The 17194-nt window shown below is 37.8% G+C and overlaps 3 protein-coding genes and 2 long non-coding RNA genes across 8 annotated transcripts; 3 read left to right on the top strand and 2 right to left on the bottom strand.

The window, feature by feature from the left end:
- The first annotated feature begins 6 nt into the window (after positions 1-6).
- Positions 7-14078, top strand: Pxn (Peroxidasin). Of its 3 annotated transcripts, none has more exons than XM_034339705.2 (9): positions 7-1008; positions 1100-1248; positions 1784-2046; positions 2227-2628; positions 3089-3468; positions 8720-9237; positions 9518-10286; positions 10496-10844; positions 10919-14078. In XM_034339705.2, the coding sequence occupies exons 5-9, from the start codon at positions 3287-3289 to the stop codon at positions 12971-12973; spliced, it is 3873 nt and encodes a 1290-aa protein (XP_034195596.1). In that variant the 5' UTR covers positions 7-1008; positions 1100-1248; positions 1784-2046; positions 2227-2628; positions 3089-3286; the 3' UTR covers positions 12974-14078. The 3 variants fall into 3 exon arrangements, with proteins under 3 accessions (XP_034195596.1, XP_034195587.1, XP_034195604.1); XM_034339696.2 differs by having other exon boundaries at positions 1784-2062; XM_034339713.2 differs by having other exon boundaries at positions 1784-2062; positions 3026-3468.
- Positions 3488-4765, top strand: LOC143305635 (uncharacterized). The gene is made up of 2 exons (XR_013062680.1): positions 3488-4376; positions 4554-4765. It is a non-coding gene; the product is annotated as an uncharacterized LOC143305635 (long non-coding RNA).
- LOC117611828 (uncharacterized) lies at positions 5279-8696 on the top strand. Its single transcript, XR_004583244.2, has 4 exons — positions 5279-6318; positions 6458-6789; positions 6927-7783; positions 7950-8696. It is a non-coding gene; the product is annotated as an uncharacterized LOC117611828 (long non-coding RNA).
- Positions 13743-14688, bottom strand: LOC117611815 (acyl-coenzyme A thioesterase 13). Its single transcript, XM_034340142.2, has 3 exons — positions 14396-14688; positions 14105-14289; positions 13743-14019 (listed from the first exon to the last, which is right to left on the bottom strand). The coding sequence occupies exons 1-3, from the start codon at positions 14471-14473 to the stop codon at positions 13854-13856; spliced, it is 429 nt and encodes a 142-aa protein (XP_034196033.1). The 5' UTR covers positions 14474-14688; the 3' UTR covers positions 13743-13853.
- Positions 14689-14836: 148 nt separating this feature from the next.
- Positions 14837-17162, bottom strand: Mvd (mevalonate diphosphate decarboxylase). Of its 2 annotated transcripts, none has more exons than XM_034340031.2 (9): positions 17010-17162; positions 16436-16506; positions 16301-16368; positions 16191-16237; positions 15971-16122; positions 15734-15901; positions 15384-15677; positions 15159-15326; positions 14837-15098 (listed from the first exon to the last, which is right to left on the bottom strand). In XM_034340031.2, the coding sequence occupies exons 1-9, from the start codon at positions 17059-17061 to the stop codon at positions 14949-14951; spliced, it is 1170 nt and encodes a 389-aa protein (XP_034195922.1). In that variant the 5' UTR covers positions 17062-17162; the 3' UTR covers positions 14837-14948. The 2 variants fall into 2 exon arrangements, with proteins under 2 accessions (XP_034195922.1, XP_034195932.1); XM_034340041.2 differs by having other exon boundaries at positions 15165-15326; positions 17010-17160.
- Positions 17163-17194: the final 32 nt, after the last annotated feature.

Here is a 17194-nt window from a genome sequence, read left to right as displayed (position 1 = left end):
TTAACGTGATTTAACTACGCTTTAACCCAAGATAAGTCTGTATAAAAAAAATATTATCAGGTTGGACTACAAAGGGTTAATGAAACAATTTTCATCAATTTTAATAGAAAAGTATAATCGATGATTGACCGATTGAAGCCACATTATCGCGTTCAAAGCAATCCGACAATATTAAACGCTATCGACCGACGGATCCTTTGATTGCAGCCGCTACGACTGCTCGCCATTTAAGTAATAAGGTCAATGAATTTTCTTCTTTCGCTCCGCGGGAAGTCAGACGCGCATAAACTTTCATCCGAGACGGTCATCTTCAGCTCGAGCCTTAATTTCAAAGAATTAAGATGTCAGGGAGAGCCGGACTGCATCATACTGTTCATTTTTTTAATAATCATGGAAAAATTTGCGCAATTTTAATTCACAGACTTATTCAAGACAACTTACCCTATATTTGAATTCTTATTTTAATGTTATTTAATATAATATTAATCAATTATCAGATATATCGATAACAATAGATTTTGTTCGTTTCGGTTTCAACATCAACCCCGTTTGGCATTTTCTTTCGATCCCTAAGCATCCGTGTTCTAATTGTAGTCGGGTCTAGCAGCCGGTGACCCAGTATGTTAATACTTTCTCTTTCGTTAAGTATTCTTTTGTTCTCGGTTCCAATGCACCTGTATTGTTCCTTGGTCACACAGCTGTTCCGTGACAATGTGATAACGGGTCACGAAGGTAATGACCCCGTTTTTTATTCTCTTCCTTCGTTCGCTTCGAGCTGTTCGTTGAATAGAACCGAAGGTATCTACCAAGTATTTTTACGACAGCTTCCAATAACGCGTTCCCAACAGACGAGCATTCTTTGGCGTAGATACACACCCTTGTCTGGACGGAACAGCTACAGGACCGTCAAGATTCTTCTTTGAAAACAAAAATGATATGTGAGTAAATAGACTATAACGGAGAGAATCTTTGTTGAAGAGTACATAAAGGCTCTCCATTGCTGATAAGGTAAGATATTTGGGTGACTCATCAGTTTTTATAGAAATTTTACATTCATTTTACATTTGATGTACTGATTGAAAATTAAATTGTTATTTAGGAATTGTCAAGTGGATGAAACTGAAGACGTTGAAAATTTACCATGGATGGTATTGAAAGGAACATTGCAATAATACTATAGTTAATCCTGGAAATGAAGATTTTTATTGCGATACGAGAAGCGTCACTCTTCATCCTGTTTATTTCTCGGTAGCAATCTTTATTATCGTTTCTATCAATTATACGTACTGTTAGCCTTGCGTAGGCAAAGATCGCGGTCTCTTGGCGCCGCGGTCTGTTGCTCGTTGAACTTGCACGCGGCCTGCATGCGTGCACGTTTCACGCTTGCGACTGCATGTAGATAGCACGTATGCAAACGCGCCCCTGCATCGAGCATTCCACTTATCTGCCTACGGATTTCATACGGAATGTTAATGGGAAATGTACGAGAACGTGCATATGCAATCGATAAATATCAAATTACACCAAATATTGCATTTATGCGTAATGCATCCTGGCGAACAATTAGAAGTTAACGGTATCAGGATTCCCCGCTTCTGATAACTTATCATTTTGATTGGTACTCGTATAATTTAGTTTGTATTTCTTATACTAGTATAATTAGTAGAAATGATGTAGTCGAGCAGGTTTAGACCATTTGTTATTCATTTTTTAAATAACTTGTAAGATATTTTATAAGTCTATCAATTTTATTTTTTTTATTTATAAGGATTATATTTTTTAGGGTCGACAATTGTTGAAGAAATTGAAATAAGGAAAGAAGCATGTAATAACAGTTGTGGCTACGCGAGAACAGTGTCCCATAGAAGGCGCTCGTAAAAACATTAAAGTGGACAGATACAAAGCGGCCAATTATACACCGACGGTTTCCTTGAAACTGCAAGCCGCAAAAAGGCCCTTACACTAGAAGCACTGAGTTCTAAACAGCAATCACGCTTCATAACGTTTTACTTGAATGCACAGTTTTCTGCGATATGCATATACCGAGTAAGCAAAACATCAGGTGATATATTCTTCATATTTTCTTATAGTCATCATTTCTATATTGAACATAAATCGCTATTTATTGATTTTAAGTTCCTCGTCAATTCTATAATATAAGTATGGAGTACACGCGTTCATTTTATTTCATTTCTTTCTCTCAATTGTATCATGCCCGCGTTACAGTGTAAACAAACGAAGATCATGTACGGTAGATCGAGAAAGAATCAGGAGAGCTCGACGCGCGAAGCAGCGTCCAAAGCGTGCAAGGAAAGTGGAGTAGAGACACTCGGTCGAGGAAAAGCTCTTTCGCACTGCCGAACGAAGCGCGTACGCTCGATCTCCAGGCTATCGAGCGCTCAGAACGGCGTGGAGGAGTTCCAGTAGTAGCTGAGCCGCCGCGACGAGACGAGAACGCAGCGGCGGCGTACCTCTGCGCCTCTTCCTTACTTCGCCGCCGCCGTTGCCTTCGTTCACCGCACTCGCAGTTTCTGCGCCGGTCGAAACGGTCCCGAGGCTGGTCCCAGCTTCTTCAATCGCGTGTGTACTCTGAAACTGTAAAGAGGATTTCGGGGGATAGAGATTCTTGTAAGGGAGATCGTTTTTAAACAGATATCAGTGTATAGCTTGTTTAGTTTAGACATGTACCGAGGAGGATATTGAAAAAGAATTGTATAAAATGTGCTGAAACAATTTTATGCGTATAGTTCGCTCTTGGTTCTGTGTTGATTTATCGGTACCGTTCTCCCTGTAACCAGGTGATTTATTACTTTGCATACCGAGGCACGTAGAGATTGATGAAGCGATCCAATAGCTAGGACTTGGATCTCTTTTTAGGAGATTACGATCCTCGAACACGTCCAAACTAAACATGATGCATAGAGGGTGTCAGATGATATTGAGATCAAACTTTGGCAGCACGTTTTGCATTTATTAGAATCTTTTAACAAAGCACTTATCATATGCATATCTGTTCTACCTGTAGAACGTGCTGCTAAATTCCATATTCTCCGACACCCTATATAATCACGAACGATCGACCCTGCAGACGAGATTCCGGCTCGGGGACAGCAAACTGCAAGCAGCAACCTCGCAGGAGCCGCTGTTGGATACGAAGAAGTGAAAGTACCGCGTGTCCAAAGAGAACCAGACGGAAGAAGCGTTTATCTCGATGACCAGAACCACGTGCTAGTTCGAGTAGCGTGATTAATGTTGATGTGAAAGGTCATAGACTGGATCAGAGACAATGAGGCTGCAATTGATCGTTGTATCTTTGATCCTGGTGATCCTGCGAGTGTCCTGGGCGGTTCAGTCGCAGAATGGGAGGACCGAGTGCCCCCATAAGTGCATGTGCTTCGGGAGTACCGTGCGGTGCATGTTTCAGAAGCTTAACCGTGTACCACGGGTACCAACCAACACCACGGTCCTGTAAGTGACTTAATCGTTACTCTTTCATCCGTATTGCTTCATTCTATCCCGATCGATGGCCTCTGAAAGTGGTGCACAGTGGTTGCATTTGGAAATTTGGGGGTATCGGGTAGTCACGGTGTAGGTTGAAGATATTTCTAATCCGTAGTAGTACACGTGGGCCGTATAGAATTCTACAGGGTGCACCAGCCGATGGAAATGATGTAACGCGGTCGTAAAATCGCGGGTGGGAAGTTTTATTTATGAGATATTTAACGATAGCTTGGAAAGTTTCATTTGGACTCGGTTAGGCTAGGTGAAGATAGGGTCAGATATTAACTATGGAAAGTTAGTATTTTGTAATTATATTCATAGCTGATGGCGTATTTACTCATTAATTATATTAAAGCGAAGTTATGATACTTGTAGATAAACTACTTTTTTTTTATTTTATTATATCTTATCGCACTGTATGTAGTTTTAGAAGTGAACAGTCAGGGGGACATTTGCGAGAATGGATTAACATTTAGGGTACTTGTAGCACTGAAACTGAATTGGAAAAAAGCAAGTAGGATACATTAGAAAACATTGAAGATGTATTTAATTTTATGTATGCATTTAAATCTTCATTTTGTTTGGTATGTTTAATTAAACAGCAAAGTCTGGCTCAGGCAGATGTTACAAAAGACAAAAGGTTTCTGGTTAATTGAATGTTCGCGAAATGTTCTGATCTTCTCCATTCTGTGGAAGCAATAGCCTTCGATTGAAGATGCGCCGTTTGAAATATAATTGGAGGATCGTATTTCGCTAAAGATGAAAGGAATTCAAGTAATGCTCATATCGGATGTCTAATTTGTTCTTAAAATTATTATATTCATCTTCTCATTTATTCCATTAATGAAAAATGGAGCTTAAATCATTCCACTCAGGTAAAATATAATTTTTCATTTTATTAAGAATTCCAATTATTCACTTGGACAAAATATTATAATTATCTATATAATATTTAAAACTGAATTAAGATTTCGTTTCTGTAAGGATCTAGAAATCTACTCGAGTTCTACTTTGTTTTTCTTCATTTTTCAATAGAATTGTGTTTCTTTCAGCTGTATCGTCCATCGACGATATTTCCTCGTACAAGATCGAGTCTTCGAATACAGTTAAAATAGGCATGACCGTGTTGCTTAAACTATATATAAGATACGACGAGGCGGACGAGGATGAATCTCTGAAGAGAAGAACAAAGGTGGAATCGCGTGAATGCAAATTCTTGGCTGCACGTGTGCATACTTTGGTTCGCTTGTTGTTCCTAGCTTAATACTAAAGCAATCAGACACGTCATAAAAATCATCGATCGCCAAATTTTTATTTCGATATTGATATTGATTCACTAGGTATTCTAAATTTATTTTACGTCCTCTTTATCGAATATCTTCTAAAGGTCATCCACGAATTATATTTATTAAAAAAAAAAAAAAAAGCAAATTCTTTTTTTCATTTCTTACTTTGATATTTTCAGCCTGTTTCGTAAGAAGTGTCCTCGTTCTTATCAACATTTCGAAAGGTGACATCACGTTTATATACGATCCATCGAAGCGAAGACACTTGTGGACATGGTTTAACATTTTTCTCCGGTTTTTCTCCTCTTCGCAAAGTTGATTTTTCTCTGGAAACACGGGCCAAGAGTGAGAAAACGATAACGCATCGTATCTGATGATAATATTTACACGTCGCGACGTTTTATCGTTTTAGTCACCCTTCGATCCGGTTAAGGGACTTCTTTTTCACGATTTTATCTTCTCCTTGTACTCTGTTTACAGATTTCAATTCGTTTTTGCCTGAAAAAGTAAACATTAAAATTTTTTTCTTCTTCAGAGTCTCCAATCTCAATCGATAGTTCTCCGGATAATGGAAAAGGAAGAAATTTAATCTTCTTATCGAAGAAATGACAGGAAATGTATCAAGGATTGCTTTTCATTTATGATAAGGGATTAACGGGAGATTTAATTGCATCGGCTATTTAATGACAATTAAATCTTGTTTAGAGAAGGAATGATTAAACTCTTTGCATCTGCAGATGAGTCACTGCCACGAACGACTGTGTAATAATTCTTATCCGAAGACGTAATTAAGAGAAATCGTTGTTAATTGAACCGTTGATACTCGGTTAATTCAAACAACGTTCCCATACTGATCTATCTCTGGCATAATTGTATTCAAATTGAATTTCCTCTAGTTCAACGGAGCATACGTATACACCCACGATTCTCAGTTTAATCGAATCGCCAAAAGTTCAATTTCAGAAGTATAAATATTAATGTTACAATTTTACCGTTTCACAAAAAGAAGCAGCAAGCAGGCATGGGTTTAATCTTCCGTCGGTTCGCATAAACAATCCTCACGGTTTATATTCTAGCCATTTGGTGCGCTTAAACGAATTCTAGATATTTTACTGAGAATTTGGATCTTTGTTTACAGCCAGTTACAGACAAAGGGTGCTCGACGAAGGTCCGTCGTAAAAATCGACGACAAGAAACGAACAGGTTCAGTGTTTTTTTTCCCTCCAAGGGTCCTGGTAGACGAACTTAGAGGCCGAATCGAAGATAGATGAATAAAAATGCTGTTCGTTACGAGGCTGAATGTTTTCATTAAACTGAACAGATTAAATTGCACTTCGATCGGAATATCGCGGATACAAATGACCCTTGATGGTGATCTTCTTTTCGCTGAGAGAATCCGCAAGGATAAAACGATCTCGTTAAAATGAAGGACCCTTGTGGAGACAACGGGGGCAGGCTCGCTTGTTACTTGGATTGAATTAATTCGAACGTGGGTAGGGGGGTTTCTTGAGATAACGATCGTATTGTCAAGGTAAATGTTTTCTTTCACTTTTTTCTTTCTTGGTAATGAAAGACAATATCAATATACTACAGAGGTAGTATTTTACTTAAAAATTTTTTAAATATATTCTCTTGTAAAATAGAATGAACATTTTTTTATTGAATTACAGACTGAGGAGAAGGTAATTTGAGGATGAAGGATTCTTTAAAATGTTGAAATGAACGGTGTTCATGCGGACCGACGAGAGTATACCTATTATGGATATTGACCTGAATATCGAGTACACATAAGTGGGGTTTGCCCTGGCTTCATTGAATAAATACACCTTTGTTAGATCATCGATAAATCATTCTGATAAAATCTCTCTTTAAACAATTAACTGAGTACACATTGCAAAAATCGTGGTTTGACTTTTTATTATAAATGAAGTGCAAACAAATTTAATGAAATTATGTAAAAAGTAGAACTCACAAGCAGGCTTTTTAATTTCCACTTGAAAAGGTAGTTTTATTTATATTCAAAATATAATTAGGATGGTATTCCAAAATTCGAAAAATTTCCATTGTTATTGTTATCTCAATTTCTTATCTTATCATTAACATTTCAAACTGCTAAATGATCCTAAAATTAAATTTCAGGAAATTTGACTTTGTAACCAACGGGTGAGGTGATTGTTTTCCGGAAATGTAAAGTAACAGGATCACAGAAAAACAGCAGAATTTCATAACTCCATCTGAAGATGCTCATGAATCAGTGAAACAAATGACATCATAGTGGTTTCCGGATTTTTCTGAATTAATTCAAGAACGAGTTATCAAATATTACTCAACGATTCTAAAAATACAAAAGGATTGTTCGATGGTCGTTGGTTTTCTCAGAAATACTGTTTACCAGAAGAAAATTTTTAATATGCCCGATCGTAATGCCGTAGAAGGAAATTCTTATCTAGGAAGTAGCGAAATCCCAGATCGAGGTGAAAGTAAATTTATTTCCTATTCATTATCATTTTTTTTTTATCCGATAGCGACGAAACATAATTTAATAGACTTCCACCGGTGCATTTTAATCGATTATTCTTTTTCAATCTCCAAACGGTGAACAGGCGACGGTTTCCGGAAATGACGTTAAAATACGATTCGATTGAAAGTGAAAAATGTTGCAACTTGTTTCTAAGAATATTACAAGCAGTAAAACAACTTCGATCGCGTTACAACGCGTTCGATGTGAAACGAATCGCGGCGAACGAATATGAACGTCGACAAGTACCCGAGGAGAGTTACTGAAGCGGCTCTTTGCAAATATCACGTGTCATTATTAGTGACGCGTCGAAATATATGATCGCTAGATCTGGTGAAAGGGAATCTCTCCTCTCTTTCGCATTTTCCATTCGTTTCGCATGGTGTTTCAGTCTCCTGTAACTTATACCAGGTTTAAGTAAAACATAAAACGTGATAAAGTATCTTCAGAGATACCTGTATTTTCAAAAGCTCACTAGGTACGATTCAACTAAATTTCTATTTTATATAATTACAGATAAGAACTGTAAAACAAAATATTCTGCTATTCTTAACTTTTCAACACAGTTTCTATTATACATTTATACAGAATAAGTTACCCGAATGTTAAGCACAACTTTAAAAAAATTCCCTTTTTTTCCGTAGGAATAATTTCTCCTGCTTCTTCCGACGGATTTCACGCCGTTTCTTCGTCGTCACCGGGACGGAACTGGGAAATCGTGAAAAACATGAATGAAAAGTAGCACGCAGACAAAAGAGAAAGGGCAAAAAACGATTCTGGTTTCACGCTAGAGCTTTATATTCATCGCGCGAAAGCTTTTCATTATTTCGAAGCTGGATCGCGAGAACCGCGGGAAACATCGGGGCGGGGGACCAGTTCGCAGATTTTGTTCCATTTTTCTCTACTCGGTACTCCAGCACGGAACGAGCCACTGGAAGATCAACCGGAGCGATAAAGAGGTTAAAATAGCGGCGCGTCGAACCGAGAAACTAGCCCAGCAATTTAGAGGGAGGAAATAATGTGCAACGAGTCGAATGAAATCGTTAATTAAGAGCTTCGCGCTTTATGACTCCATGCGATCTTTGCCGCGGCGAACCGTGTAATACGCCCTACCGTTTCGATTGCTTTTGTTATTCAATAGTATACCTATACGCCAGATGAAAAATCTGCATTTGATTCTATTCAGGCGATTATGCTTTAATCAATAATAAGAGCTAGATGGGAGCGTAAAATCAACCTACACAGTGATTTAATATAATTTCAAGATGATAGAGTGTGATTGAGTATGTCGTGTTGAGTATGTAAAACACCTTAATAGAAGAGTTTTCATTGTCTCCTCTTTGGAGGCCTCGATATGGGAGATACCTCGTTAAATGGTGAAATTTAATTTAAAAAAATATTTAAAATTTTCCAGGGACCTACGGTTCAACAACATAGCCGAACTACGTCCAGGCTCGTTTTACAATCTCCCAGAATTACACACTCTGTTGCTTAACGACAATCGCATCAGACATCTGCCTCCCAGGATCTTCGAGGGTGCACCCAAGCTGAGGATCCTCTACCTGTACAAGAATCGTCTTGAAAGAATTTCACCAGGTGCATTCGCTGGTCTGCCGAAATTAGAACAACTATACTTGCACTACAACCACCTAAGAGAGATCAAGAAAGGAACGTTCAATGATCTGCCCTCGTTGGAGAGGCTGTTTCTGCACAGCAACATGCTGCATCATATTCCCGCCGACGCGTTCCATAATGTGGGACCCATGACGCGGCTCCGTCTCGACAGCAATGCTCTCGTTTGCGACTGTAACTTGGTTTGGCTGTTGCACAGACTTCAGAGCAAATCCTCGGAGATGGCAGCCATTTGCCAGGCACCCGTTGAGATGAAGGGACGCTCCCTGACCACCATGTCCCCCGACGACTTTCATTGCAGTTGAGTAATTCGTGGAAACGATAGGGAATGTTCATTATATAAAATAACTGCGCCTCTCTACTGTGAACGCTGCTTTATGGCTCTCCGGAGACACATTAGTTTTAATAATATTAATGGAGAAACTTTGTTCAGTGACAAAAAGAAAATATTGGAATGGCACGGAGTTTTTAGAAAGTTCATTAGTTACAGGGTAGACCTCTGACAATGAGAGTAATCATTGCATAGTTAGTTTTTCTATAGGTACGTATTCTGAATTTTCATTGAATCCTTATCTTTTAGCCAAACCACGCATCATGAACGGTCCTGAGGACGTGGAGGTCAGACTAGGCGGCACCATCACCTTCGCCTGTGAGGTGATAGGCGACCCAGCTCCAGAAATCAAATGGATGCGAGATTCTAACGAGGTATCACCCGACGGGAATCGCTATGTGATCCAGGGAGATGGAACATTGATAATCTCAGATGCGACCGAGCGAGACAACGGCGAATACGAATGCGTGGCTAGAAGCGAAATGGGCTATACTAAATCGAGAAAGGCTAGAGCTATCATAACGGTATCACCGTCGTTAAGATTCACCCAGTTACCCGAATCTCAAACTGTTCAAGTTGGAACAGACGTCTACTTCAAGTGCAGAGTCGAGGGACAGCCCACGCCAGAAATTCAATGGTGGCGAAATGGTCAGACGTTGAATGTAGGTGGTCGTATCTCTATTGAAGACGACGGTAATTTGTTGAGAATCATTGCCGTGAAGGAGTCTGACTCGGCTAGATACGTTTGTCAAGCGAGGAACTCAAATGGTGAGGCTGAAACTAGCGCGGATTTGAGAGTGGTTGATACCTCTTACAGTCCACCTAGGATGACATACGAGCCTCACGACATGGAGGCGGAACCCGGTGCCATTATCGAGGTGCCCTGTAGGGTTGAAGGTGTTCCGAAACCAGTAATACAATGGAAGAAGGATGGAACAGCCGTGGAAGGGGAGAGAGTACGAATATCCCGTGGGGGAAGCTTGTACCTTTATAATGTTACTGCCGCGGACACTGGCAGGTGAATTAATTTGCTGTCTTGGATAGAAATTGATTGCCTCGTAATGACACAACTCTAATTATAATTCGCACGTTCAAGGATCGCTAAATGCAAAGTGTATTTCTTTATTTGTCTTCGGATTAATAATATAGCTTTGACATACGTAACAGCTAATTTCAACGTCCAATTTACTGATAATAATAATAATTAACAATTGTGTTTGTTCACAGATACGAATGCTCGGCAATGAACCAATATGGGCGTGCAACTGCTCAAGCGTTGGTGCGCGTTCGCCAGCCTGAAGCGACAGATGTACTGGTGATAAGAGCGTTCAAGGATGCCACCGAGGAGATTGATCGTGCCATAAATAATACGTTGATAAGTCTCTTCACAGGTGACAGCTCGCGAGTGAATCCATTCAGACTCGCGCGTTTCCCAGACGCCGTTGGTCGCGCCGCGGCTAGGCCAGCGGAGGTGTTTGAGAGAACGCTTGTTAATATAAGGCGTATGATAAACGCTGGTATCAGCGCGAATACCACTAATGAATTTCGGTATGAACAAGTCTTGACAGCGGAACAGGTGTGTCTTCTATCCTGCATCCATCCGTTTATTACATTATGTATAAATACGGTAATATCGTATCGATGTTCTAGGTCAGAGAAATTGAGAGACTATCAGGATGTACTGGACACAGGCACAAGCAGAACTGCACGAACATGTGCTACCATACCAAATACCGTAGCATAGATGGTAGCTGTAATAACTTAAGACACCCCACCTGGGGATCCTCTTATACCGGTTTCCGTAGAGTTCTGCAACCAATTTATGAAAACGGATTTTCATCTCCAGTGGGATGGGAGAAAGGACGTCGTTATTACGGCTACCCAAAACCAGCCGCACGACTGATCTCTACCACCCTAGTAGCTACCCATAACGTGACCTCCGACGAGAGGATCACCCACATGGTGATGCAATGGGGACAGTTCTTGGATCATGATTTAGATCATTCTCTGCCGTCGGTCTCCAGCGAGTCTTGGGATGGTATAGACTGCAAGAAATCTTGCGACAACGCAGCGCCCTGTTTTCCTATGGATGTTCCTCCAGGTGATCCTAGAGTGACCAACAGAAGATGCATCGACTTCATAAGAACCAGCGCAGTCTGTGGTTCTGGTGCAACTAGTCTATTGTGGGGCAGTTTCACTCCACGCGAACAACTGAATCAATTGACCAGTTACTTGGATGCTTCTCAGGTATATGGTTATGACGATGCTCTAGCCAAAGATTTGCGCGACTTCACCACGGATCATGGTTTATTAAGAGAAGGTCCTACTATTCCTGGTCACAAACCGCTTCTTCCATACGCTAACGGTCAGTTCGTTGACTGTAGAAGGAATCCTCTGGAAAGCTCCATCAACTGTTTCGTAGCTGGTGACATTCGAGCCAACGAGCAGGTGGGTCTCCTGGCGATGCACACGATATGGTTACGAGAGCACAACCGTATCGCTCGCAGCCTGCGGGAGATGAACCCTCACTGGAACGGAGAGAAGCTGTACCAGGAAGCTAGAAAGATCGTTGGAGCCGAGATGCAACACGTCACTTATCAGCACTGGATACCTCACGTATTCGACGGAACCGCGGAGGAGCTTCTCGGTCCCTACCGAGGTTACGACCCCAATTTGGACGCCAGTATTTCCAACGTATTTGCCACTGCGGCTCTGAGGTTCGGTCACACGTTGATCCAACCTCGTCTGCAGCGTCTTAACTCATCTTTCCAGTCTATACCTCAAGGCCCCCTGAAACTACGAGACGCCTTTTTTTCACCGTGGAGATTAGTCGAAGAGGGTGGCGTTGATCCTCTGATGAGAGGGATGTTCGGCACAGCGGCTAAATTAAAATTACCCGAGGAGAACTTGAACACAGAATTGACCGAGCAGCTGTTCCATACTGCTCATGCGGTAGCTTTGGACTTAGCTGCTATGAATATTCAACGTGGCAGGGATCATGCGTTGCCAGGATACCTGGAATGGCGACGAATCTGTAACATGTCGCATGTAGAGACCTTCGAAGATCTGGCCGGTGAAATACACAGCGCCAGAGTCAGACAGAAGCTAAGAGAATTGTACGGTCATCCTGGGAACATAGACGTCTGGGTCGGTGGAGTTTTAGAGGATCAACTACCAAACGCCAAAGTGGGTCCTCTTTTCAAGTGTCTTCTGTTGGAACAATTCAGACGCACCAGGAACGGCGACAGGTTTTGGTACGAAAGTCCCACTGTCTTTAAACCTGACCAATTTGCCCAGATAAAACAAACGAGCTTAGCTAGAATCCTATGCGATAACGGAGATAATATCGACAGAATACAACCGAATGTATTCGTGCTGCCAGAAGGTGACAACAAATTCGTCAGTTGCGATGAAATACCGTACGTGGATCTGAGAGTTTGGTCCGATTGTTGCGACGGTTGCGAGGAACAGGGTAACACGATCTCGCGATTCAGACGCAGCGCAGCCAAATACTTGCCAGCACAAAATAACTTTGTTTCGAAAGATATAGGTAGGCACGATCAAACTGAAAGGATTAAGTATCTGGAAATAACGATCCAGGAAACTGAGCAGGAATGCAAGAGAGTTAAGGACCTTGCCGAGTCTCTATCTGATAGAATAGAAGATTTAAAGAGCCTCTTAGAGGATGTAAAAAAGTTACAGTAACAGAATGCTTCGTTAACTTTACACATTTATTAATTTGTACATACACCACGGATCGTAAAAGGATCGAGTGGAAGATTGATTCTTTATTGTCCTCTTTCAAACTCGATTTGCCTATTTAGGTGTCTGTTATTATCTCTAGTCTTGTATGCGATATCTTAGACACCCTACCAAGGAAAGTAAGTACATAGTGCCCCATCTTACTCGTTTTCGGTTTTTACCATTTTTATTTTTTACTTTGAACATTCTTTTACCGCAGAAAATGACGCTTCGCTTTCGTAGCATAATGAGTAAGTATATTTTAACATATGTATAAAATTATTTATGTAATCGACTTCATTAAAACACGAATGTATAATGCACAATTTAAATTTAATATTTTGTGGTTAATGAATTCTACATATTATTCGCTGCTTTCAGAAATTTGAAATTATTTTTTATATAATATGTTTTTCCTCATTAGCAGTACAAGATACATATCACTTTAGTTGTATCTATTAATTATTAACAATGTAAAAATCTGATTTCTAAATAGGTTCTATGCCCAGTTTGAGCAGTGAGATTCTTTTTGTTAAAGAAAATAATAAATATGTGTGTTAATAAGTCCAATTTTGGTATCACTGTTATATTAAAGAACAGTATGTACATCTTTTATAATATTGTGCCATTAAATATTATAAGTATTTGTAATGTATACCTGTAGTAGTACATGTATATGTAGGCCCCTTGAAATTCTTTCAGAAAATTGTAGAAATAATGTACACCATATTAATATGTTTAACAAAAAATTATATTCATCTTAATAACAACATAAATATTACACACCCACTTAAGGATGTTAGATTATCTCCAGATATTAAATTCCTTCATTGTCTAAAATTTGCTATTGCTTTCCTTGTAACAAAAATTTTGTGTGTCTCCCATGGGCAACCATATCTATCCCATTATTTTTTGTTACATCTACCGCAAGGAAAGCTAATGACTTACCAGCACGTACAGTTTTAGCATCAATTGTTATTAGTTCACCAGGAAAGGCTGCTTTCATAAACCTAAATATTGTTGTTACATATCTTTTGATTATTTAGAATCACATATATATATATATAAATAGATATATTAAAAAAAAATTCATACGTGACGTGTAGATCTACCGAAACCCCAGGTACACCAGTTCCTTGGGTCATCACAGCATATGTGGAAATGCAATCAATGAGAGTACTTGTAAAACCACCATGCAAAGTACCACCTACATTCAAGTGTTCATCAGAGATAACCAATTCTGCTTTACAGTTTCCGCTTCCTGCTGAAATTATTTTAATCTATATGGGAAAGAAGCAGTTAGAAAATACAAATAAACTTTGATCAAATAAAACATAATTAACTGTCATTAAAATGTGTTAAAAATAAATGAGATAAAATATTTACTTTTTTCATACATTGTCCAAAATTAGTCTTGGAAATTAAATTTTCTACAACTGCTTTAATAAGCTTAGTTTTACACATAGTTTCTTGTTTATATTTTACGTTTTTTAATTAAAATTATGTACATAAGTTACTTGTCACTAACAATTATATAATTTTAATAGTGCTTTCCTTCATGCACTATGTCAGAAGCAATAATCAACACTATTTTCTATTGCCGACGCCAGTTACTTGTGCAACTGATATAAATACAGAACTCATGGTTGACGTAACCTATGTAAATTAATATGTTAAGTAGTTTCACTGTCAATCATGAATCAAAAAAATAAGGATATGATAACGGATTCTTAATACAGAATTTTGAATACAATTCAAATATTAAGTAAAATTATCATTATCTAAATACTTGAAATAAATATCACTGTATTATCTGACAATGAGATAAATAGTGCATAAGGAAAATGTATTTAGATAAACAATGTTTACAGATGAGCCCTTTTTATTATTGATGAATTCTGTCTTAAAAAAATAAGTTACAGACATCCTATCAATACATTTAAACATGATTTATAGGCCATCCTTGACTATTTAAAAGATGATCTTTGGGATCTTCAAGATATTTAGGGCCATCTCCAATCTGTGTATGAATAATATACTTGAAACATCCTAATGCATGTTTTGGTACATTAATTTTCTTTAATAAATCCTAAAAAACAATTATTTTAGTTTGGAATAAATAGCATATTATGTTTATACAAATACAAACATTTACTTCTGAAGGTTTAACTGTATCAATAGGTAACCCTTTTTTATATTCAATTAAAACATCTTCTGATGGTGGAAAGAAATAATCCAATATACCCATAACTATTGGTACCTCTTTCTCCAAAAGATACAAAGTTGCATTTGGTCCTGCATCAAAAGTATATGCAACCTAAAATCAACAGCATTATTTTAAGCTGTCAGTTTAAGACTTGATTATTAATATTACCTTTACATCATTGACAGCTTCATTATATGAATGTACAAGTTCAACAATTGCATGTGAAACATCATTCATATAAATATTTGGTGGATATGTATCTAAGTTTAATGCATGGAGTTGATTAGAATCTTTCATTGTGATTTCAGCATATGTTTTGAAATCTTTTTCTATAATTGCTTGTTGCATTCTATTTGCTCTATCAGGAACAACATGTTTTACTCTATGTTTTAGAAGCTCAGATGTTTCCATAGTTCTTTTCATTCCAATTGCACTGGAAACTTTTTTCTTTGAGTCATTTACCTACAGAAGAATATACAATTGTAAACATGTTTAATAAAACAACGAATAATACATACAACTAGTATCAAAATTCTCATTTCTGGCCAGTGAGTAGCAGGTGCAATTTGTTTTACTATACTATCAGTTCCATTTGGTTCAGAACCCATGTACCATCTTACAAAACCTCCTACAGTGCTACGGCATGCTGATCCTGAACCGAGACGAGCTATTGCACTAATATCACCCTAGAAATCAATATTTAAACATACAGAAATTGTAAGAAATTTTGAGTACTAAATAATATAAAAGAATACCTCTACTTCATATAATTTAGCAAGAGTTGTAACAAGACACGCATATCCTGCTGCACTAGAAGCTAGACCAGCTGCAGTTGGGAAGTTATTTTCTGAGCAGATGTGAATTTTCCATTGATTTAATTGTTTGGAACCTCCTGCCCTTTTTCTAACTGAAACAGTATACTTTATTACATTTACAAATCTCAAACCTTTAGCATAGTTTTATAGATTTATATACTTTCTGTTAAACAATTCTGTAGCCTAGGATTCTTAATGTCTTCTTCTCTGAAAAGTTATAAAATTATATTGAAGTATGTTTCAATTTTTAAATAAATCTTTCAAACTTACTGTCCATTTAACCATATACAATCTTCTTTGAAGTCTGGGCTGATCATAACAGTAGTTTTTGCACATAACTAAAAATTAAAGCATGTAAGGATTATAAGTATTTCTTTGCATATACGTAATGCTATGTATATTTACCTGTTCAGTATCTATAGTAGTACTAATTGAATCATTTAATGGCAAAATTAGCTTCTCATTTTTTTTACCCCCTGTAAAAAAGGAAAATGTAAATTACTGATCTATGCTGCATAATCTCAACAATTTATTCTGTTAACACTTGAGAAAATCTATTTAAATTCAAACTGCTACCAAAGGTCAGGTATGAAAGAAACTTATGATACTTTTAAATATATCTTCTTATACGAGTGTAGAAGGCTATTTATTAATAAAATTTAAAAAAGAAATAATAGAATATTTAGTAATACAAAATACAATAATTTTAACAGTGATTTAAAATTCTAAAAATGGCGGGCATTTGAACGCGAAACAGGAACTGCAAACTTTTCTTAAACTCTGTTACTTATTTAATTGTTATTCTTCTTAAGCATAAATAATAATATAATTTAATAATTCAACATGTAATTTATAGCAATTTATGTACTATAAACCAATAAATTGTCCATGTACATTATCTAAAAAAAATGTATTAAATATTATAATAATCATGACAATTGCACAGTAATAATTGAAAAATAATAAAAAAGATACTTACAGTATTTTATAACAGCAATATTGACGGGTGCAAGACAAGTAACGGTACTCATTTCTCAAACTTCTGTCTATCCTCTTTCTTCGGTAACTGTGCGCTAAATAACACGATTTCAACCTGCACGTAGCATTTTTATTGGGAAAAGCACAAACTACGTATAAACTAGATTGAAGATCTTATAATATAAT

This window comes from Osmia lignaria, chromosome 9, assembly GCF_051020975.1.
Source record: "Osmia lignaria lignaria isolate PbOS001 chromosome 9, iyOsmLign1, whole genome shotgun sequence".
Taxonomy (NCBI): Eukaryota; Metazoa; Arthropoda; class Insecta; order Hymenoptera; family Megachilidae; genus Osmia; species Osmia lignaria.
The sequence above is the reverse complement of the archived record's forward strand: the minus strand, read 5'-3'. Positions and strand labels throughout refer to the sequence as shown.